Genomic DNA, 23,383 nt, shown 5'->3' with positions numbered 1-23,383 from the left:
CATAATTTAAAAATCAGCCTTTGAACAAGAAAGTGCAGCAATTACCTTACAGGGTCTCATGATTCCTCCTGACATGAAAGCCATATGGAATACAGGAAGAATAAATTACCTTATGGTCAGAACACAGAGACACAGCTGGGAAAATGTGTAGTACCACAAGATGCATGATTCTGAATATGGTGTTCATAATAGAGGAGAGGCAATTCTGCCTCTTTGCACTGTGGTAGCTTCTTTCCTTGAGTCCAGTCCATCTTCATATACACTCATCTCCAGAGAGATGTATCTCTTTCATCTGTCATTTTCTTGGGATTTATTAATTGTGAATATTACTGCAAAGGAATTCTGTTCTCCGCATAGTCAGTCATTAAGGCTAGGACATGAGAAATAATTTCCCTAAGACTATGCTGGGCTTTTCTCTTTCTCTGATATGGCTTATGGTTTAGTGGTTTATAATGCAAATCACACTCATCTTCCCACCCAAGTGCCTTCTAAAAAAAAGAACACTTAAAGTGTACATTACAGATCGTCTCAAAGTTTCAAGTGCCTCAGAACCATTATAGAAAATACCTTATCAATGCTGTTAATATCTAAACTCAGGGTAACCATTAACAGCAAATACAGATTACACAGTGCTAGGTCTATTTATTAAGCATCCATAACAAAAGCTAGATGGTGCAAGGGCTTAGTATGGTGTTCTTTAACCTCTGGAAGCTAAGTTCAAATCCTGGATTAGATCAGAAGCAAATGTTAGTTACTGTCCTCATCCTTTTGTGAGCTTCATAAACCACACCATTCATAACATTTAGCAATTCCCTGGTACTCTAATTTTAGACCTCTGTGGCAGGCTGGCAGCATTTGACTGAAACATCACCCTACCCTGTAAACAGGTGTTGATCCTGATGGGAAGGGAATAAGTAGGTTCTGCTGACTCAGAAGCGGGCAATTTTACTACCTCATTTGCAAGGACATTGCTTTCTGTGAGGGAGGTCCCAGAGCATGGACTACAGCAATCAGTGTATTTTGATCATAATGCGTTTATTTTTTGTTTAATAGCAAAGCTAAACCCAGGGCAGGGGGGAGGCAGGAAGTTATCTGTGCTGCTTAAGTGCTACTGGAGAGCAGTGTTTAAAAGCCGTGCCTGCACACAGCCTCATCTTATCAAATCAGGACTGACATTCATTAATAGAGCTGTCTGAGTTTCCACACTGTCTGTCTATGCCACTCCTGGCTGAAGTCCAAATAGAGTACTTAGTACCCTTATTTTACACTATATACTATAGAAGTCTCCAAGGAAAACAGCTTACCTGCATTTAAGCTGCTGATTACTTATTAGTAACTGCATCTTCTGTTAAGAACCACCATGTAAGTGTAAGAAAAGTAAGGAGGAATGATTCTAAATTAATTTGCTAGGGACGCTTCTGAGTCAACAGTCTGTTGGTTGAAAGAGCTTAACTTAATCCTTCAGTCCAGCATTGCACAAGTAGAATAATTGCTAAGAAATATTGTTGAAGCTGTCTTTTGATCCTAAGAGAAAAAATTCTTCAAGAGGATGCTTTAAGAAACTGATGTGATTAAAGCTGCTGGATTTTCCTCATTGTCCCCAAATGCATTTCTCATTCTCTAAAGCATACATGCAATCCCTCCTTTGTGACCTGTAGTCCCATTAATAGGAGCTGGAATAATGAACTGCCTAGCAAGACTGGTTCATCTTGGTCAATTTGAAAACTGGTTGATCTAGCATGGCCCAAGCAAAGAGAAGTGCATTTTTTAATGGTTTGCTGCTTTTGAATTTTTTACAACTACATTGTACCAAATGTTAACAGGATTCTGCTGAACAAAAATACGCTCTTGATATTCTCTCTTGAAGACCAGACTGAATACATGTTTCACCTGGTAAAAGGAAAGAGAAGAGTCTTTGCTGCAGCATAGCTGATATTCACTACTTCAGTGGTATAAAGCAAAGAGAAAGTGAATATATTGTATATTGAGCTACATGCGGGTTTGTACGTATTGCAACTAACTCTTCCTTTTTTTTTTTTTCCCCCTTTGTGTTTTTCTTTTTTTCTGTTTTTTCTCTTTTTTTCTTTTTTTTTTCCTTTTTTTCTTTTTTTTTTTCTTTTTTCTTCTTTTTTCTTCTTTTTTTTTTTTTTTCTTTTTAATGAGGAATACAGCTGGGAGAAATGAGTGTGCCAGAGGTCTTTTCTAACTTGTGACTCCTTGAGCCACAGTAACTGTGACTGCAAACAGTCAGCTAAACCATGAGCAAACTGTGCTATCACTGAAAGCTGCAGTAAAGGCAGAGGGAGATCAGACTGACCCTAAAGGAAGGCCAGATAGAAGTATTTTGCAAAACCCAGCTGCTTACAGTTTTGCTGCAGTAAAGTGATCAGCAAATACTGAAATGTTATAATTTCATAAATACTCTGACCTGTAGCAACAGAATAACCAATCTGTAGGAGTTTTCTGTCTCAAAGCTCTGGTCCATCTTAACAAGAGGCCTCCTTTAAAGGCTGCAGCAAAAGCTCTCCACTTTCAAGGCATTACACCTTCCCACTGATGACCTACAATCATTGTTTTGGCATGACTGAGAAATAAAGTCACAGGGCTCTGAACAGTTAAAGATTAACTAATCTCTGAGATAGAATGATCAAAAGAACTAAGAAGCTTTTAGAAGAGACTTCCTGTAGAAGGGGTGAATAAGTGATTTGACTTAAAGGGGAAAAAAGCCAGAAGCTAGGCTAGCCTGCTGGGTAACAAAGTGGGGAGTGATTAGATACCTTGTGAGTTACTCATGCCTTCAGTGTGTTTTGTTTTAGGACCTCTTTTATCTTAACTTGTGCTGAGGTAATTTCAGTTGATACTATACAGTGGACTCCAGATCCTGGCCAGCTCTGGGAACAGAGGGCACTGTGTGACTCCATCCAGAAACAAGCAACAGCTTGAATCTTTCTGTGTCTGCTCATAAAAAGACCAGGAGGGGTCAGGTTTGCAGCTCTATTACTCCTCCTCACCGCTATGGCGAAAATCTGAGCATAAACACATTGGAGAAGCAACATATGTAGCTCAGATTCACCTGCCTAGTATGTATTAGAATATTTTTATTTTGTAGCAGAGAAAAGCAAACCAGGTGTACTCCACAGAATTTACTGATAAAGCTGACCAACCAACCAAAAAAGCCTCACTCTCTTTCAAATATGTATGGTATTGAGGGAAAAATTAATTGCTATTCTTCTGGCAAAATATTAGCATGAGATCTCCAGGAACTTAATTATCCCACCCATGAATTTCATGTTCATCTCTTACTGAAGTTGGAGATACTTGAAAGTCTTCAGTATCTTTCAGGTTTGGTCTCTGAACAGCAAACCTATCACAAATTATGGCAGCTTCATCTTCTAAAAGGAAAAGAAAGACTCTAACAAATTAGCTTTCTAGGCTTCTACGTCACAACAGCTTTGGTAACACCGTGTTAACAACCTATTGACCAGCTCTAACCTAGAACACGACAAGAAATTTTTGCCATTTTTAATCTTTGGGTTTGTTGTTTGTTTTTTGGTTTTTTTTCACATTTGTCAGAAAGGAGCTGATTGCCAGGCTGGAACAAGCAGAGAAAGAAAGCATGGATGCTGCTCAGCTGGCTAAAGAATACGCAGAACTGACAGAGGAGAACCGAACGCTGAAGCTGGCCCAGACACAGTGTGTAGAGCAACTGGAAAAGCTCAGGATACAGTACCAGAAAAGACAGGGGTCTTCATAACTCTCAGCTAACTTATGTGACGTAGTTATTACAGGATTGGTCCTGTGCTGGAAAGAGATTTTAAAATATAGGGCTGTTTAATATGTTATAATACTTTACTACAGATACAGAGTATGTAGAAGTCTATATTTGATTTAACGCTTGTCAGCCAGTAGCTTAATATAATGGATATTTCATCCATTATATAATGGGTATTTTATTTCAAGTAACATAATTGAAGTTAACCTATCCCCATTATATGTTCAAGTAGATCAGGTTTCTTTTCTAAACATATTTTTTCCAATTTAGGAAGATATGGAAGCACTCAAAAATTATATAAATAGTCTCTGTGTTGGGAATTTGGGCTGTACTAAGGCATACAGCAGTAGCAATAATATATGGAATACATATATGTTAATTTTAGTTTGGCAAGGATTTTTGAAAATTATTTCCCTCATGCTTAAAGTGTTTAGAAGCTATCTTAAAATGGATCTCCTTGTGGATAAAAACTCCGCTTTATTATCCCATGTCAATATTGCTATATAAAATCTGAGAAATTGCACATTGAAAGTTAAAGTAACATAACTATTTGTATCAAAAAAGTGTACTACAAATTGTGAAATTAAAAGGAAATTACAAGATCAAACTTTCCTTCCTCAAGCATAAAGATTACTTGAGATTTGATATTTCGGAGGTATTTTTATTGTACTTTTTGTCATGCAAGAAATGAAAAATTAATACATGAAACTACCATCATAGTTTCAACTGAGAATATGTCAGTAAAAGTCATGTGAGAATATTTTTTTCTTATTTTCTGTTTTGAAACCTAAGTGGCTGTCAGTAGGGACACGAGGTCCATGCTACACGAATAATCTGCAAGTAAAATGTTAGTTTTACTTGCTTTGTTTATCCCTGTATTTTCCTAGATCAACTGAAAGTTCTTTGTTATACTTCCATTTCTATTCATACAGTATTTTTTTTCATTAAAAGTCGATTCAGAAAAGCCATTTCATATTCTGAATATTCTTTAATCACCCTTCACTTCTAACTCTGCTTGACAGATGCAGCTTGCTGTATCTTCCTGAGGCTGGAATTCAACTTGATGTATTGTTCATACTGAAATGTCTCTTAGGAATTGAAAACTATGCACTTAAGATTTCCTCCAGAACTTTAGCTTTGATTATTTTCACTAATCTATTATAAAAATGGGATTTTGCATTAATCAGAATGATTCCCAAGGAGGTCTTTTGGCACTGGAGTATTTCGCAGAAATTCTGGCAGCAAAGGAGACAAAAAGTTACAAGCTCCCCATTAATTTCTCTGTGCTACAGTATCCCTACAGTATGCCTACAGTATCCCCTGCAGCACATGTGTGAAAATAAGCTTTGCATTACTCCAAGCACCTGAAGTGGCAGCAGGGAGAGGCTGAGGAGGTGGTGGGGAGAGACCAGAGATGTCTCCACTTCTCCTTCTGAGCCCTTGGGGCAGGGGTGGCACAAGTGCTTGGCATTCCTTACTCCCTTACCCCATCAGTGCAGAGAGATGAGGGGAAATCAGCAATCTGAGGCATGTGCTTTCTGCTGGGATGCTCCACGGGCACTGCAACACTGCATTTGTTCTTCTTTCAGAGCACATTGTTAGCAGAGGGTCTGATTTTCACTGTACCTTATGAAAGCTGGAGAGGAAAAAACCATAAGGGACAAAAAATGCTTTGGATGCCCAGCCTGGGAGTGCTGGAAAAGCCTCATCTGAGCTTGACACTGATGCCAAACACTCTGTACAGATTTCAGGGGTTTTGCTTTGAGCATGGGATGCTGTGTATTCTGGGATATATTATTTTTGCCTGTGTGTTTTGAACAACAGGACTGTAATTTTAAAAAATAATTTTTTTATTTAGTCACATCTGTCTATATAGCTTTGAAAGTGCCAGCCAGTCTGTTTGGTGTTCCCTGTGAATAAACTGGAAACTGCACAAGGTACATAAAATTATTTCACTAGCAGACTGGCTTTGGATACAGAGGAATCAGACTGCAGAACTGTACCTACTTTGTTCACCTTGAAGTTTTCTATTTAAGTGCAGCCATCATGGTTTAGGTGTCAGAATAATATCAGATCATACACTCTGAGCAAAACTTGAGGGGGAACCACAGACATGTACAAAAGGGAAGCTGGGCATCATTTGTGACCCACAGCAATGTGAAAGCAGCCAGGAAATATGGCTTTTCTAACCTATAGGGACTGACCTGCATGGAAGTCTTCAGGAAAAGTTTCTACAGTTGTATGGACGCCGAATCAGGGTGTGTGGTCCAGCTACCAGCCTGGCTAAATAGGGAACTCTTAAAACATCCCAAATAAATTAAGTCAGACACCTGTATATAATCTGGACTGTCTGTGGCTAATTACAATTACTTTTTCTTCCTACTTTTAGTTACATTTAAAGTAAAAAAAATCACTGCTTTGTATTAATATATTTGCCTGCCATCGTGGATGCTCATGTGCCTGGCAATAATGACTGAAGAAATTGCATCGTGATCTGAATGAGTAAAACTGAAACAGAAGTACCAAGAAAGAAAAATTAAAGTATCTCATGGAAACAAATTTTAAAATAAAAAATAGCAACAAATTGGGATTTAATTGTGAGGGCATATGAATGGATTTTTCCATGAGGAAGTGAAATTAAAATACAGAAAGTCAACATAACCCAGAAAATCATTCAAATGTTGCAAAGAGTAAAAAAGTCCAGAGCAGCCTCCTGACAGGTAACTGCTGTATCCATTATCCATCTCGTGATTTTACTTTTTATTGAGAACGTAATGACAAACATTTTCAGATTCAATAAATCTCCAATTTTGACATGCTGACTTTTTCTCTGGATATTACTCTGAACTGTGTTGTCCTGCTGACTTGGAAGCTGAAATTGTTTATTAAGAAAATATTTGTCATATTTATGCTGTATTTTCCAAATGGATAATATTATTTGTGTCCTTCCTTTTTTTAAGTAGAGACCCTAAATTGTTCTGCTAGCTGGGTCCATTGTAAGTATAGCAGTGTAAAAAACGTTTTGTATGATTATTTCAAAGACATTTCTACGTTGTATTTCACCCATGAACCTAAAAGCCAGTTTCAGCTTTTTAGTTCAACTGCCAATGAAATGTTCAACTTTACAACTTCTGACTACAGCCCGAGACAACTGCATTTGTATTCAGCAAAACAGCAGCACTGGGGCTCAGGTTTGCAATTCACCAGAAGGGAAGGAAAGGACAGGAGCGTGAAAAGCTGGGGTGAGAAGAGGAGTTGCTAAATGCATGCAGGTACGTACATACAGCCTGTGAAAGTGATGAAGGGTGTTTCTTGCTATTATCCAGGTTATACACGTTAGCAAAAGTAAGCATGCCCTGGCAGTGACAAATGCATCTGCTTCAGACCACTTAGGACAACAGTAAGTGAAGTGCATGGGTTTAAAAAAAAGACATTCTGTGCTTGCCACTTCCTTGTATTACTAACTAACTTCCTTCCATGGTAACAAATGCTGAACAAGCTTAATTTAAGCATTCCAGTTAGCAAGGATATGACTCATGTGGTCTTGAAACAGACAGAGGCTAGGGCAATTTTACACTTGAAAAATCTGGAATATAAGGATCTGCAGGTTTGGGTTTGGTGGCTCTTCTTTAATGTTTCCCTTTTCAGGATTAGCCTTATTTTGGTTGGCTTTGTGAATTAATGATCTTTGGAAGTGTGTCACTTCCCCCCAGAGGCTTTATTGCCTTTGTGAGGATTACTCACTGTTCTTATTAGGTACAAATACATGGGGAAACTACACAGGGCTGTCCTCAGGCTTTCTTTGGCCTATGTTGTTGATGAGCTCTGGCACACATCTCTTTGCTTCTTGAACTCCAGCCACAGACCACCTCACAGAAAAGGGCTAGGCTGGTGCTGTCCCAGTCATGGAGTCACCTGGTGTTTTCTCCTATGGAATATTCTTTGCTTATTCAACACACAAGACCCAAGTGCCTAGAGAAGCTGGGGAGACTGTTGTCTGGAGTTCTCATGGAGGGTGCAAGATGTGCAGTGATCAAAGAAGAGGACCAGGGATGTTTGGTACAAGCAGTGATGTAGCAAGAGGAGTGCTGGCCCTGGCCAGCAGGATTGTGAGGAGAGTCGACAAAACCTGAGTGCTGGCATGACTTTTGTCTCCCATGCACACAACTTCCAGAGATACACATCCACAGCCAGAGGGTCTTGTCCCTGTTAGAGTGTCCTGGCATGTATATGCATGTATAATATGGTGATGAACATCCTTGGAAAACCATGATATCTTCACGGCAGTCCTGGAAGGAGTGCAGCAACGAAAGCCCAGAGCTACTAATGAGTAAGTGCTGAAAAGCTAATCCCTGTTGTACATCCTGCTGGGCTTCTCAGGGACAAGACCAGACATTGTGACTGCATGATTGTACCACAGTGCTCATTCAGGAGGGAGGGAAGCTGGGCCGCATGGGCTGAGCAGCCTCAATCTTACCCTGTCTTCCAATGGAATCCCTTGGTTTTGCAGTGTTAAACTCAGAGTTTTTGAGATAGTCCTTCAGCTACACACCAAGACTGTGTAGCTGACATTTTAAATTCAAAGAAGTTGGTTGTAAGAAAGTTGTCACTTTGTAAGAATGAAAAAAAATCTACTTTGCTTGGGACTGTGCCAGTCACCTCTAGGTTCTTCAGTGCTCCTTACAAGGAATGTTACATGTTACTGATACACATATGATGGAAAGATGACATTCATTCACAAACTGAATTACTTTAAACTTGAGCCAGGCTTTCTAGACTGCATAATCCAGGGGTTTACACTGCGTAAAGCACAAGATTTAGAGTATGAGGCGCTCGGCTTTACTTTTCAATTCCCCCTTCTAAACCTCAGTTCCCTTAATAGTGCCCCTACCACAACCCATGCATCTGTGCCTCAGACTGAATGAGCAGCATCACTCCAGAGCTCAGATCCAATTGCCTGGTGATCTCATGATGTGGTCTGATGATTGCCATGTGCTTGAGATGGTTTCCAAACATTAAAGTCATGAGATGTTTTGTGCTTCAGTGCTAGTATACAGCAGCAAGGCACTCTGCCAACATGCAGGTGCTGGCTGCAGGTTATTCTGTCTTTCTTTGAACTGTTTAGGAAAATATGAGAGCAGGTGGTACATGGATTTAGTTAGTTGCCTAAATTTTTGGCTATACTTTAATACAGCGATTAGGGAAGTGGAATGGGGATGTGAGTGCTGATGTGACAAATTTGCAGCCAGATGCCAGATTGTGCCTTGGGCATTCAGAATGAGTAAAGTGATATGAGAACTGTAAGTGATGGAAAGGAAGTAGTTACAGCTAGGAAGAGGAACTGGGGAGTGAGCTGTGTGCCTTAACTGCATGTTTTCCTGCTCCCTATGGCTTGCACCAGTGGGATAAATAAGCTGTTGTCCTTAACTCAAAATTAAGAAGCTTTTGTTTGGATGTTTCCCAAGGCTTTTCCAAGCCTCATTTACACAAACATTTTATCCTGGAATATTGAGGTCATCTAAAGTTATGTTTTTGTCTGATGTGCCTAGTATCAATAGAGCTATACTGTGATAAATATGCTCACAGCCCTGCAGCATGTTTTTCTATAGAAAGAATAACCAGTATCAGTCTGTGACTCTATTCCACTAATCATACAATTGTATCTTGAGTTGGAAGAGACCCATAAGGATCATTGAGCCCAATCCCATGCCAACTGTTGTATGTGCACTAAAGATAAATACATTACAGCACTGATGAATAGCTGATGTATAATAAAAACTATGCTGAAGTTAGAGCACTCTTGTGCATCCCCACTAATGGGATTTTGCTGCTTTCATTGCACAAGTTGAGTTTGGTTCTTTTATTAACTAGATCCCCAGTTACCTACATGAAGGGACAGGGGTGTGATGTGACCAAAAACCTTCCACCTCTGTCCTGTGACTTCCCTATAAGCATATGATGCATCACAGAGCACAGCACAGATTTGCCTACAGATTTTCCCCACAGTCATTTCATTGCAGTGTTGTCCCCAGCTTGTGCCTCTGACTCTTGCCTGTCACATTCCTCTGCTGTGCTTGGATACCTAAAATAAGTCGATCACTCTGAATTTTTGAGAGTAGAATGAAGCAAATATGTAAATAAAAGACATTACCTGCTAAAAACCTTTTATGTCTTGTGGTCAGACCATTCTGTATTCACTTTCTGCAAGTACATCATTATATGGGTATGATTAGATTAGATATCAGTACACAAAAAATAAGAGGCAAATGTTAACATGCATCAAAGACAAAGGCACCTTCAAACATACTCATATAAATACTATTCTAAATGTTAGAATTATTTGGTGAGCTCACTCCCTGGTTGTGTGTCTAACCAAAACCAAAGCCCACTACTCACATATAAAACAGTACCTGCTTATGAGGTTATCTGCACCAAGAAGAATGCAAACATTTCTTTTTGAAATAATTTCAAAAAAGGAGTATTTTTTCAAGGAAAAAAACCGACACATAACAGTTCCCAGCTAATATAAATTACATTTAGTTATGCAGTGACTGCTAAAAATGTGCTTAAATCTATTTATAACCCTTTTAATAGCTCTCATAAGTTTACATGCGTAAAAGATACTCTTACATTTGACTGTGTGAGCTCCCTCTGGTGGGTAACGTGACATCTACCACTATTATTACAAAGCAGATACTTCAGTAAATGCTTTGGGTATACAATTAAGTTTATCCAAATGGAGTTCTATTTATTTAAGTGTTCATAGCCACATAGCCATTCTCTTCATGGCTGAAGCCTTTCTGTTATTTAGCTATAGTATATAGCATACTAATTTCTCAGCATCTGATCACATATGGAACTACCAAAAAAGTGGTATCAAATATTTTTAAGATACTAGAGGTATATGTAGCTTTTCAACAACCCATTGGACAACAGCTAATGTGAGCACCCTAGTTAAATGAGTTCTGGTATCCTGGAGAAACTGAAAGAGTTCTCAGAAGTTCTGTAGTGATAATTGTATTTGTCAAAAGTATTTCTGTTGAGTACAGCTGGTGTTATATGCCTGGAAATCTTTCCTGTACAGCTTTAATTTTTCAAAGTACTAGACAGTAATAACTGATTGCAAAGACTTTATGCAAAAAGTATTTATTTAATGGTACAAAAACTAAGACTCAAGTATGCCTTAAATAACACAGTACAGAACAGCTGACTAGTGCATCTCTTTTTTGCTGGCAATCTTCGATATCCTTTAAATCCCATACAGCTTAGTATTCATGAGTTACACTTTTATAAAAGATAACACAAGTGTTATCTTCCTATTTTTCCTTTTGTATTTAGGTTAAGTAATCTGAACATGGGAAGCATTAGACTTCAGAAGAGTGCCCTAATGCATCATGGGCAATGGTCCAGACATGGTTCGAGTTTCACTAACCCAAAGTTGTTGTGCTGGAATAGTAGGATTGTTTTACCAGCAAGGAATTTGGTGGCTCTTGCACACCGCACAGTTTATTTAAACAATCACAGTTTTGGAAAATTTGGGTCCCTAGAATCTGTGGGAATAAAAAAGAGCAGAAAAAACAAGCTAATATGATTGCTTTTCTACCTTATCTGTTTCAGAATTCCCCTTTAGTGAAAGAGAGGTTTATGTTTTGTTGTTTGGCTGAAGCCTAGCAAGAGACAAAGTACTAGTTACACTCTAGGTAAAGGTGAGTTGTGAAAAAGGAAAAAAATATATAGTTGGGATTTTACCAAAGGCAAAGGACAACATTTTTACCAGTTTTACATTTGGTGATATCTCATGAGTATGACTGTACATGAAGTATTTTCAGATGTTTATCATATTTCCCATGTCCTGTAACTTCTGTTCAAGAGACTGACCATTCACAGCCTTAATTCCAGAGTGCTCTGATATAAACCTGCCACTACACTACTTTCCAAAAGCGAATCATCACTGCCTTTTTATCATGAGAAAGTGGAATTTAAAAGTGCTTAACACCAGTAGGTAATCAGCAATGCCAAGAAGGCACCTTTTGATAAACTGGACTTAGGCCCTGGTTCAACACGGCCCTTACGGTGGGGCAGGGCACTGTGGCCACATCAAACAAATCTCTTGCACACATACCTAACTTTAAGCAACAAGTAGTTCCCACTGATTTGCCAATAGGACTATTCACAGTTGTAAAGTTTTATTCATGTGCTGAAGTGTTTTGCTGGATCAAGGCCAGAGAGACAAGCACCTCAGCTTGAAACTCCACTGTTGAAAGTCCATTGGAATTTAATTACTTGCTTGCGGTGTTTAATCACCCAGCTGCGTCAGGGCCTTTCCTTTGAGCTGTCTGTCAGTGATGGACCTCACCCCACCTCGTTGTGGGGAGGACCTTCATGCTGGGAGGTGCATACAAAACTCAGGCATCTTGCTCCAGCCCCTTGAGCTGGGTCTGTGTCCAGTTGCAGCTGCCGAACAAGCCAGATGCTGGCATAGGATGACAAAAGTAATGAAGAAAAAATTCTTTTCTGTCATTCCTGGTAAGCACATTTGTTCCCACTCGCACAACTGCAGCCATACCAGCCCTTATGAAGTGGCTCTGTAGGGTTGTTATATGGAAGCAGAGGAGTTTAAAGAAACGCCCAGGCAAACAACAGAGGAAATGTCAAATATTTACAAAGCACTATAAAACACATCTGGAAATGGCTCCTAACTAGAAGCATTAAAGCAAAATACTGGTAGAGAATTTTGGAACTACCCCTCTTACTTTTCTTTTCATTATATATTTTATGAGAAACACTGGACTAGGATGAAAATTCCATGGGTGTCTTATAAGCCCCATTCCATCTTTCCTCTCCCTTTACATACCCCTCCCTGTTCTTCCAGTAAGAGGAGATCTCAGCTGCTTCAAAGATGAGATAAATTAAAGTGTTTCTCAGAGTTGTGCTTATCTTTTTCTCAGCCTTGCCTTGCCTCCCCTCTGCTCTTTGTGTAGGAATTGGGCAGAGGAATTGGCTTATGTTAAAGGTGTGTTCTGTATCCTCCACATGAATGCCTGCTCAAATCTGGATGTGTAGTGTGCATAAAAAAATTTCAGTTTCCATGTGGTAAGTAGAGACTTAGAGCTAAAATATTTCCTAGCTTTACTTACCCCACAACCCAAGAGTGTCAATGTAGTTGTGACTGTTCAGCAGAAGACTTTGCTCTCCCCTACAAATGCATACTTCAGACAGGCAGAGATGACCACAGTCAATTTTTCTTGTGATTTCATCTTGCAGTCAATACTCTTCTTATGGTCAATGTAAATTGGGGAGGAGAAAAATGTGTTCAAATACAAAATGATCTAATACTAGGAAGGAAGAAGACTCTGACTTTAAATTTGACTAAAACCCACTGCTACTTTTCTGATTCACATTATCATCACTGATAACTACTAATCAAAAGGAAAGCTTTTCCTTCTTTGTATTTCTTTTTCCCTTGCCTTGCCTTCCTTTTTTCCCCTTCCTTTTCTTTTCCTTCCTTTTTTCTTCCTTCTTTTTTTTTTTTCCCTTTCTTTTTCCTTGTCTTCTTTTTTTGTCTAGTCAGGAGTATTAAAACATGCTTACAAAAGATAAGCAACTTAGAGTGCCTTTATAAGACAGAAAGGCAGTTAGCTCAGACCTATCATGATTACAGCTGAACAAACAAATTACTATTTCAGTATGATCTTAAGCAGTTGGAGCTTTTTGTCTGATGATGCACTTTCCTATTTTAAGAGTAGGAACTGAAGAAAGCAGAGGATTCATGAAGCACATAATCTTCAGGGAGTCCCGACCTTACTAGAACATTATTGAGGACTTTTGTGTAAAAATAAATAAATAAAACCTTCCACCCCCACTTAATTGTTTACTAGATACATTTATAAATACCTTTTTAGTTACAAAAACCCATGCCAGCTGAAGGATGAGGTTAAGAGAAGTGGTCCACAGTGGGCTTAGGTTGCTTACTACACGATTTAAGTCAAGTTTTCAGAACTAACTAGGTTTTGGTAAGCAGCATGCTGGAGACTTTCAGGGCTTAACTCTCAGGACTGGGTAATAGGGCTTTCTGAGTATCTTATTTTTGAAATAAATCAAAATTGACATATAACAGAGAGCCAGACTTCACCTTTGAAAATTTAGACTATGTGAAGATCTACTCTGACATCTGACCAGAACTTGGACAACATAGAAAGTGTCCCAGTTCAAAGAAGTGAGCAATTCAGATTGCATGTTACCTGAGGCTGATGCTATTCTGAAAACAGGGGCAGTAGCAGGGAGTAGGCCTTTTTTCAGGCTATAAGTGACTCCTACAAAGGTTTTTTACTTTTACACTTACGCTATAGTGATGCCTTGGGGTCCAGGTATCCACCAGCTGGGTGTCCTTTTACTTTATCTTGCAACTGTACAGAAGAGCCATTCATTTAGTTAAAACTGGGCTCTCCACACTTAAATATTAGCCTCCTGGGAAGGTTGTTAAGACTGACACTCCTGGTACTCTGAGTCATGCTGCGGAGACATAAAAAGTACCTAAAAGTCTGATCCTGAGTAGCAACAGCATCGAATTATTTTGTCTTCACTTGAAAAAAATCCGCTTAGAAACCAAATAGATACAAAGAGACTATTCTGGCAACCACACAGAAGTGGGTAGGACACAAGCACAAGCTGAGCACCCAAGAAAAGGAACTTAAAATCCTTATGGTGTGCCTGTGCAGCTACAGTTGTTGCTCTCTTGAGTTTAGGGGTCTGATGTGAAGCATCACTTTGTGCCATGTAGAGTGCAGCGGGTTTGTGTGAATTCCCTTCACTCTTCACCTCTACCTTGTGAAGGGAAAAGTGGAGAAAAAGAGGCTGCTCCACACAGCCATTTGCCGGGCTGATTCTGCCTGTTGCTCTCCATGTGTCTGGCAAAAGGCAGAGAGGTCTTCAGAGGACAGAAAACAGGGCCATTTGTCACCAGGGTTCCAGAGGCACCATCAGGTAGCAAATAAGGAGCCAAAAAGGCAAAACACTCCTGCGGCTTCATAGAGGTTCTAGGGCACTCGATAATAAGAGGAGATGAGACATGAGACAATGGAAACGTTTCTATTAAAAAAAGTTTCACAAAATATTACTGTGATGCTGAAATGAAGATGTATGAGATACATATTGATAGTTGTCTGTACTATATGGGCTGCTGTATTTGAGAAGAACTTGAGCTTGTTTAGGGTTCAGCCTGAAGTTTCCTTGAAGTGGATCAAGATTGTGTGGTACTTATGTAATGTGTGAAAGAAAAACAAACACACACACACACACACAAAACCCCAAAGCAATGCTGTCTCTGTAATGTTTCTGTTCTGAAGCATGACAAATAGAAATCCTGGAGGCAAATAGATAACAGGTGATAGGATATTTTTAACATACTGAAAAAATAAATTATTTGGTATTCTGAGCTAAGAAATATGGAAAATATGCCCTACAAACAAGTTTGCTCATCTGCACTCTGCCCTTCATAAGTTTTGATAATGTCTCAGCTTAAGAATAGACTTTTTATTCCATCTTAGTAGTGTAATAAAGATCTGGAAAGGAGATGGATATCCTGTGACCATGTAAGAAGGTCTTTTAGGGCTTCCTTGAAAACCTGTTTTGGATTCCTTCTTTTGTGTGCAGGGGACATAAGGGGAAAAATATTCAGTGATCTTCTACTACCCTGCTCCCCTGAATTGGTCTGCAGGTCCTAAAAATGCAGGACATATCTGCTGACTCACCCCTGTCCTGGTTTGAACCAGGAATAGAAGCAATTTTCTTTCTTGTAATTTTACTTTCAGTTAGGGCTCTTCTAAGTAGCTGTACTTGCTGAAATTATCAGCATATTTTTCAGTCAGTATTTGCTTATAGGACTGATAACGCTTGATTTTTATACTTATGCTAGAGAAGGGTATGCAGAACCAAGGCCACTTCTGGGTTCTGCTAAACTTCTCATGCTCCAGAAATAAACAGGAGTAAATGGGTCACACCTGCAACCCTCCCTTAGGGAGAAGTGGATGGAGCAGGTGGCAAAAATTGACCACAGTGCTTCATCCCATGTGCATCATATTCAGTACAGATTTGCAGGACTGTGAGCCTGAAGCTCCCTTTGTCCATGGCTGGTGTCCTGGTAGGATTCCACCTCTTCCTCTTTCTTTCATCCATGTTAAGGTCCACAGGTTCGTATCCTGCCAACTACAACAAATGTCAGGGTTCAAAGTAACTTATAATTTTAGGATCTCTGAGAACAAAATCCAACTAGCAAGGGTTGGGTCCAAGCATAGTTTTATTTGGCAGTTGACACAAGCAAAGTCATATAACCCTGTGAAGGTATGGCAAATAGATTGCAAGGCAAAAGAGAGAGATAAGTGAAAGATACAAGGAAAAGAGAGAAAGAGAGAGAGAGGGAGAGAAAAGAGTAAGAAAGTGAGAAAGAAAAAAAAGGAATAAGGGATTTTGAGGAAGTCACCACCAGAGGTGTCCAGTGAGGGTTTCTTGTTCAAGACGGCATTACGATTCCGGACAGGGCCCGATGCAGGATGGTTGGTTGGTGAAGGACAATGACAAAATGGGTGTTGCTTATGTACCCCCAGACTCGCACTGTTCCAGGAAAATGATTCACTGCTCCTTTTTTGGCCCAAGAAGAGGGGAAACTCGTTTTTCCAGCTTTCCTCCCCAGGAGCAGAGCTGTCATCAGCATCAGTCAGTCAGTTGTGCATTACCATCAGGAGGCTGGAGGATGTCATATTCAATTCAGAGACAGAACAGAAAAGGGAGCAAGAGAAAGAGAGAAAAGCACCAGCCCTGAATCCATGTGTTGATCCAGCCAACGGGGAAGGGTTGATGTCAATGAGATTCCTTCCCCAAGCCCACCAATGCAGCTCTTCATATTTTAGACCTGTTTGGCTTAGTAAGTGTCGTTGAGACATAATAGATTGAACAACTGGAGCAAACCTCCCCCCACTTCGCTCTCAAATCCTTATCTCTACCAGACCCTTGGCCATATTCAGACCTTATCTGTCTCCTTCTCCAGCACTAACTTGGAAATGCTAATGAGGAATTGGGTTGAGGGGGGGTGGGGGTGTCTGCAAAGGTGACTTGGTGATGGCTTTGCAGCCTAAGAGGGTCTGATGGAGGGGGTTCCTCCATCTGATCCCTCACACATCCCCATCCCTGCCCTCCTGAATCCGTGTGTTCCTGTCTCCTGTTCCCAGCTGCTGCTGACTGCAGGAGTCCAGCCTGGGACTTTTCCAGGGCTGCCCTGATGCCTCAGTAGTGATGTGAGCATTACTGGGGGGTGGGGGGGGAAGCGGTAATATGATGTTGCTTTTGTATATGTTTATATATATTTCATCATTTTCATCACTATTGTTTCATTAAAGATGTGTAGTTTAGTTTCCAAGCCATAAATCTCCTTTCCCTAAAGAGGAAGGGAGGGGGGTCAATCAAAAGCATCTTTCATCCCTTTAATTGCCGGCCCAGCCTTAATCCGTGGCACCTCTGCTGCTGTAGGAACTCCTGGGCACACCGAGCAGGAGAAGTACACCCATGAGGGAGGGAAGCCTCATGCCTGGGTTCCCCAGCATCAGTTGCCAGTGCTCCCACCTGCAGCCCACTCTGTCCACTCACTCTGAACAGCTGGCAAACTGCTCTGAATTGTTATTTTTTTCAGTTGCTATTCCAGGTGATTCCTTCCTGGATCTTGTTACTAATTTTCTTTAAAGCAGAGATATGCATTATGTGAAGTCAGCTCCAATTTCATCCCTCCTCTCCCTAATTATTTCTGGGAAATTTGTGTGCAATTTCTCCATGCATCAGTGCTATACACCAGCAATCTATTTGGATAAAGCAGAAATATTTAATTTGAATGCTGTCTACGAGTAGTCTCAGGACTCAACTTTTCTGTTACCTCTTCTTCCTGTTAGAACTTTTAGTTCCTCCTGTCCTTTTGTGAATTGAACTGTTTAGCTGTGTTATTCATTAGGACTTCTCCTACCTGCTGTCAGATGACTTTAAAAGAGTTTCTCTGTAGAAAAAATAATTTAATACTCCCACCAGAAATTTCTTTAAAAAATGCAGTGTATTGGTAGCAACATAATAACTGTTTTAATTTATTAACAGTCAATTAGGTTTTTCCATGAGCAGCTTTTCCCTGATTGTAATAGTCTCTAGCAATAAACTACTTGTTTTATAACTATTCTGCTTTGCAGTATCTTACTGGCTGGCTCTTTTAAGACCCTTTACTTTTTTTTTTTTTTTTTTTTTTTTTTTAAGTATAAGCTTATTTCTCTTTCACCACCCACAGGACAGGGGGAGGACTATATCTCCAGTATGTCTGCTTTAGCACTGATAGTCTAGAGGCATCTTTCCTACCTGGAACCCATTCTCCTAGAAGTTTGTTTCTTGCCTTTTTCTGATAATGCAAACACATTTTGTACCTTTGCAGTTTATATAAGCAGGATGACTTGAAATTTAACAGACAGCAATACAACTTTTCTCAGCACTTCTAATTTATTTTCCAGAAGTTTTTGGTTAACTAATCCTTCTTCATTTCATTCAGTGGCTAAATGTTATGCTTTCATTTTAAGGATTTTCCAGGTCACTATCTACCTAACTACCATTTTTTAATTTTGGATGAAGCTTCATTTTTAGTATATGTATCCCATAATACTTGCTCAACTATGATGGCCATCTAGCTAATGAATCGAGCACATCTCAGGCCAGAAAGTTATCTAGCAGAGCTGGCAATATGTTGTATTTTGTTATTTGAAACCTTGACAGCAAGCTCAGTTTAACTCAAGCCAATTTTCACTTTTTTAATGGCCTGATGTCTGTTTTTACAGCTCACCAATTAGAAGCTTAAAATAATACACATGAATTAAAATAAAATCCTTGTGATGTGTTCAGGAGAGTAGCTGCTTGATCAACAGAAACAGGCTAATGTCTTGAGAATTAATGAGCAGAAGGAAATGAGAAGTAACAAAAACTGATGATGGCAATTTTGCTATCTGTGAAATTTTAGTAATTTCCACAAAAAAAAAATTTCAAAAGCACTGAGAGGAAAGAACTGGAAAGCCTTGTCAGCTTCAAAAAAAGTGTCCCCATCTCCAGGAGACAGGTTAAACAGGTGAAAGTGCACATACAGAAGATGAACATTGATCCTCAAGTGTTGCAAGTGGGTCCTTGTGCAGCAAACTTTGCAAAATCTGTGAGCAGGGGGAGAGCAAACAAAACCAGAGCCCTAACATTTAGGTACTGGGGCTTCTCACCCAAGGGTAATGCTTATGTTTTTCTACATAATTCACAGCCATGAAATAAGAGGCTGAGTACCTTCTGTTTCCAGTGAGGTGCCCAGTCAGAGGGCAACTTGCTGCCTTTTGTAGGGCCTCACTTCTGCCTGTTGGATGCCCTGTGCTTGCATACTGGGGACACTGGACCTGCCACTTGGCACTCCTCTACCATGAAATTCCACCAGAGCATTTAAGAAGGCACCAGGCACCAACCTTCTCATGCCTTTGCATGCTGAGAAGAACAACTGAGAGGCACTGAAAGCATGGTCAAGTTGAAGAGGGAAGGAGTAAACTGAACCATGTTCAGAAAGAGAGCCAGGAACATATTGTTTCATGGAACATTTTGGATGTAAGTGGACCTCAGTTTCCAATAACCAGGTATAGTTGTATACCTAGATATACCTACAAACTTTTCCCACAATCCAATAACTGCAGTTGTGCTGCTAGTCTCACCAGCTCGTGACTGCTGTTTTAACTGCTCTAGCAAATGCAGATTGTTTAAAGCACACTGGCTCTTTGAGTTGTGAAGGTGCCTCCATCCCTTTTTTTCTGGTTAATATTTTACATCTTCTAGCTCCCGAGAAGAAACACTGACGAACAATGCTTACAAAGAAGTGGTCTCTTTAATTTTAAAGTCCAGGCTTTTTTAAAGGTCTTTGCTAGTTCTTTAGACATAAGCCGGATGTCCTACCTAAACTTAGGGCATGCAGAGGGATGCATAGACCGCAGCTGGGTACAGTGACCTTCCCAAGGACAGACACTGAGCACAGCAGCACTGATAAGGCCAACCTGTACAAACTGCCAGAAAGCTCCTGGGGTATGAATCTGCTCAGTTCTCTGCAGGGCCCCTTGGTTTCAGAATGACAAAGGGCCTGGAGGGTCATATTTTCCTTGTCAGGGACCCCCATCACAGGCCTCATCTGGTGAAAAGGCTGTCTTTCTTGAGCAAGAGACTCATCATATTTATTATCACTCATCAGGATATACTGATTTATAGTGCCAGCAAAGTTTTGTCACCTTGCACAAGTAGAAGTTAACTCACATCCTTCTGGCTGTTCTTCTGTTCAAGTAAATCATATCTGTCTGCAGCAGTAGATGGCTCCTCTCTTATACACAAGATTATTCTTTACTTAACTGTTAAGATACTGTGTCATTTAAGGAATGTCATGTCAAAAAAGATAAATGAGACATTTAATTTTAAAATTGATATTGAAAATAACTAGTTATAACTTAAGTTGCTTTTAAGGTAGATTTCTCTACTTTTATCAGCATCTGCAGCATAAAAACTTGGCCAAAGTTGCACTCAAGCAACTGCAGCACTTGTGATAATCTATAGTGCTATTTCGAAATCAGAAAGTACCTAGAAAATACAACTGACTCTTCAGTCAGCATTTTTTTGTGCTGCATCATTTCCACTGCAATTGGCAAATAACGAAAAAACACTCAAGTTGTTCAGCTCCCGACAGAAGACTTTTTCTTGGCACTGCACAACAGAGAACTTTTAAAACCAAATCCATACTGCAAGGTGTATTTGGAAAGCCACTACCAGTTTTTAAGTGGTTATCTGATGTATTTCTTGCTTTGTGCAACAGCAAGAATTGGTATCAATGACAGCCCTTTGTAGTAGAAGAAACATGTGAAGCTGAGTCATCACACCCTTGCAAATAAAACTGCCATCAACATAAAAGCAGTTTAAAGTTTCTTGTTGGTAGAAGAACAGCTACTAATCTGAATAAACATGACTGTGCTGACCCATGACTTCTCTTGGTCAAAATGACAAGATTTACAGGATGAGAGACAGAGCTGGTAAAACCTCAAACTGTGTTTTTTTTATGTATTGGTTTACATCTTAGCTGATCTGAATGAATTTCAACAGGTGGGTTTAGAAGCCTCATATAAGGACCAGCTGGACCAGTAATTTTCTAAAGACAGTAAAATTGGTTACTAGTGATTATGGCAACACAGCCTTTTTCAATAGTGAAATAGTTCTGATACAAAATATTTGCTGCTGTTAGTTTTGTAAGATCAAACTTTCAGATTTTCTCTCCCATTCTGCTACATCATTTCAGTCTTCTAAATCATTTTGTTACCTCAACGAAACTGCCAAGAAGTATTAAAATAACATAAATCAAAATGATAGAGAAAAAAAAAATCTCTGATATTCCCTTATATGCAACAGAACAGGCTATGTTTTGAATAGGTTTTCAAAGGTTTGTTCATTCAGACCTTCGTGGGGTTACTCCTCTCCTTATTGATATGTACTCTGTTAAATATCTTAGCAGATGAGGGACTCAGTGCACTACATTCCATTTTACTCTTCTCTATTTGGAGTATTTAGTACATAACTCTACAGTTGTGCAATTTTGCATAAACATTACTTACATAGGCTATAAGTGCCAATGCCAAAGCCCACATTCCTGGCTGGAGTGGCAGCTCATATGTGTTCCTGAACGCTTCTGTTTCATTTCTTGCTGTGTTCCGGAAACATTGTCAGTAACACCCCTGGACTGTTCATTCTTATCCAATTATTAATAAGGCAACAGTCACTCCTGTGTAGCTACATGGAATTTCTAGATGTATTTAGAAAAAAAACCAACCAAACAACCAAACAAAAAAAACCCAAACAAACAAAAAAACCCCCCAAAAACCTCCCGCATTATTTTCATTCCTAGCACTGTGTCAGCTGTGAAGTTCCTGCTATGTTTCTCTGCCTGAAAGGAATGTGCAGTATAATTTATCTCACAGTGTCATGGTATAACCACTGCAGAAAACAGTCACTGGGTGCCTCAGTACAGTCCACTCACCCCTTTCTCAGGGCCCTCACGTGAAATGTGACTGGTAGAATAATTTTTTACTGGGTAGTGATGTGTAAATGTTTGACTAGAACATGGGTATTTTGCTCTTGCTTAGAGGGACTCAATGTGAGATAATTACCACAATTTCTGGTTTAGAGCATTTGTCTTAAAGTACAAGGCATTGGAATTTTCTTAAGCAGTCACTTGCTTTCACAAGGCAGGAAGGCATGCAAATGAGCACTCAGAGCTGAAGGTTTGTATCTTATCAGGTCCAAACATGACTATGCCCTGCTGTGGCTGCACAGAGATGTAAACAGGCTCACTGTGACTTGGAAAACTGCACCTGAACCCCAGAAGCCCAAATTTTCCTATCCGTTTCTAGGTGGAGGGACATGAGGAGCAGTAAGTTATATGCAGAGGTACAAAACACCCCATTGTGCCTCTGAGTAACTCATGGACCCCAAACTGACCCTGAGTATTCTGAGAGGTCAGTCAGCAGCAGAGTGCTCTGATGAGTCCTCCCTCTTGAAGCCCCAACTCCAAGCATAGCAGTCTGCTTGGCAAAAGCTGGAAGAGAAGATAATGCTCCAGAGATCCTATAAAAATGGTCACATCCCTTAGGCTGTAGGGTCTTGACCCTCTATGGACTACACCATAGGAAACAGCCTTGCACAAAGTCCTACAAGAATGTTATGTACTCAGATACTCTTTGAGTCATTTTAGCCAGAATTTGCTACATAGGCAGAAACATGAGGATTTTGTAGAGAGATTATAGTGACATATGAATAATATGAGAAAATTTATCTCCTAAGATAAACAACTGTTGGGAAACACCTCACAGGGAATTCAAGGTCATGTTTGCCACTTTCCTTATCAGGAAATAAATGTGTGTGCAAAGAAGTACCCACAGGAATTTTATCATCTCCCACCCTTCTGGCAGAGTGGAAACTCTTTATTCCCTCTGCCTTCCCTCCTCTTCCTCACCCCTCCAAGTGCTTCCTGAGAACTAAAGCAGCCACCATGTAACCCAGCTGGTCTCTTCTGGAGACTAAAAATCCTATGTGAACTCACAAACAGGAGATAGGATCTCATTTTAGGAAAGATACAAAACATACAATAGCAACTCTTGCCAACGTAGTCACGGGCTGCTTTTCACAGGTATGCTCAAGCCTAAGATGTGTTTGTCCAGTTCAGGTATTGAACAAACATCTACATGTTTGCCTGAGAAAAAGCAAGTCTCAAAAAGTGGTGTAATAATTTGACAGTGGCAAGAACAGCACCAGAGTTTTTTGCTGAGTAGATACGTCAGCTTAGACCCTGACCAAGCATCTTGGCCCATTTCAGCCCTTCTTTAGTACTTCATTAATGCAAGGCTGAGGGGGAGGATCTCAGCAATGTATAAAAATGCCTGAAGAGGGTGCAAAGAGGACAGAGCCAGGCTCTGGTCAGTGGTGCCCAGTGACAGGACCAGAGGCAATGGCACAAAGTGAAACACAGGAGGTTCTCTCTGAATATCA

The 23,383-nt window shown here is 39.9% G+C and overlaps 2 protein-coding genes and 1 long non-coding RNA gene across 6 annotated transcripts in view; 2 read left to right on the top strand and 1 right to left on the bottom strand.

Annotated features, from left to right (window-relative positions):
* The window catches only part of MAP3K7CL (MAP3K7 C-terminal like), a 30,705-nt gene extending 25,965 nt beyond the window's left edge, over window positions 1-4,740 (top strand). For all 4 annotated transcript variants that reach the window (XM_071754830.1, XM_071754820.1, XM_071754810.1 and 1 more), the window contains one exon: window positions 3,574-4,740. In XM_071754830.1, coding sequence (XP_071610931.1) covers window positions 3,574-3,754 — 181 coding nt within the window. In that variant the 3' untranslated portion in view covers window positions 3,755-4,740. The remainder of the gene's footprint in view (window positions 1-3,573) is intronic.
* Window positions 1-23,383, top strand: part of BACH1 (BTB domain and CNC homolog 1) — a 73,531-nt gene that overhangs the window by 10,930 nt on the left and 39,218 nt on the right. The gene's annotated exons all lie outside the window — the stretch shown is intronic.
* LOC139801044 (uncharacterized) lies at window positions 16,050-22,892 on the bottom strand. The gene is made up of 2 exons (XR_011728047.1): window positions 22,775-22,892; window positions 16,050-16,513 (listed from the first exon to the last, which is right to left on the bottom strand). It is a non-coding gene; the product is annotated as an uncharacterized lncRNA (long non-coding RNA).

Source organism: Heliangelus exortis, chromosome 1, assembly GCF_036169615.1.
Source record: "Heliangelus exortis chromosome 1, bHelExo1.hap1, whole genome shotgun sequence".
Lineage (NCBI taxonomy): Eukaryota > Metazoa > Chordata > Aves > Apodiformes > Trochilidae > Heliangelus > Heliangelus exortis.
Note: the sequence above shows the minus strand (reverse complement) of the source record. Positions and strands in the feature narration are given on the sequence as shown.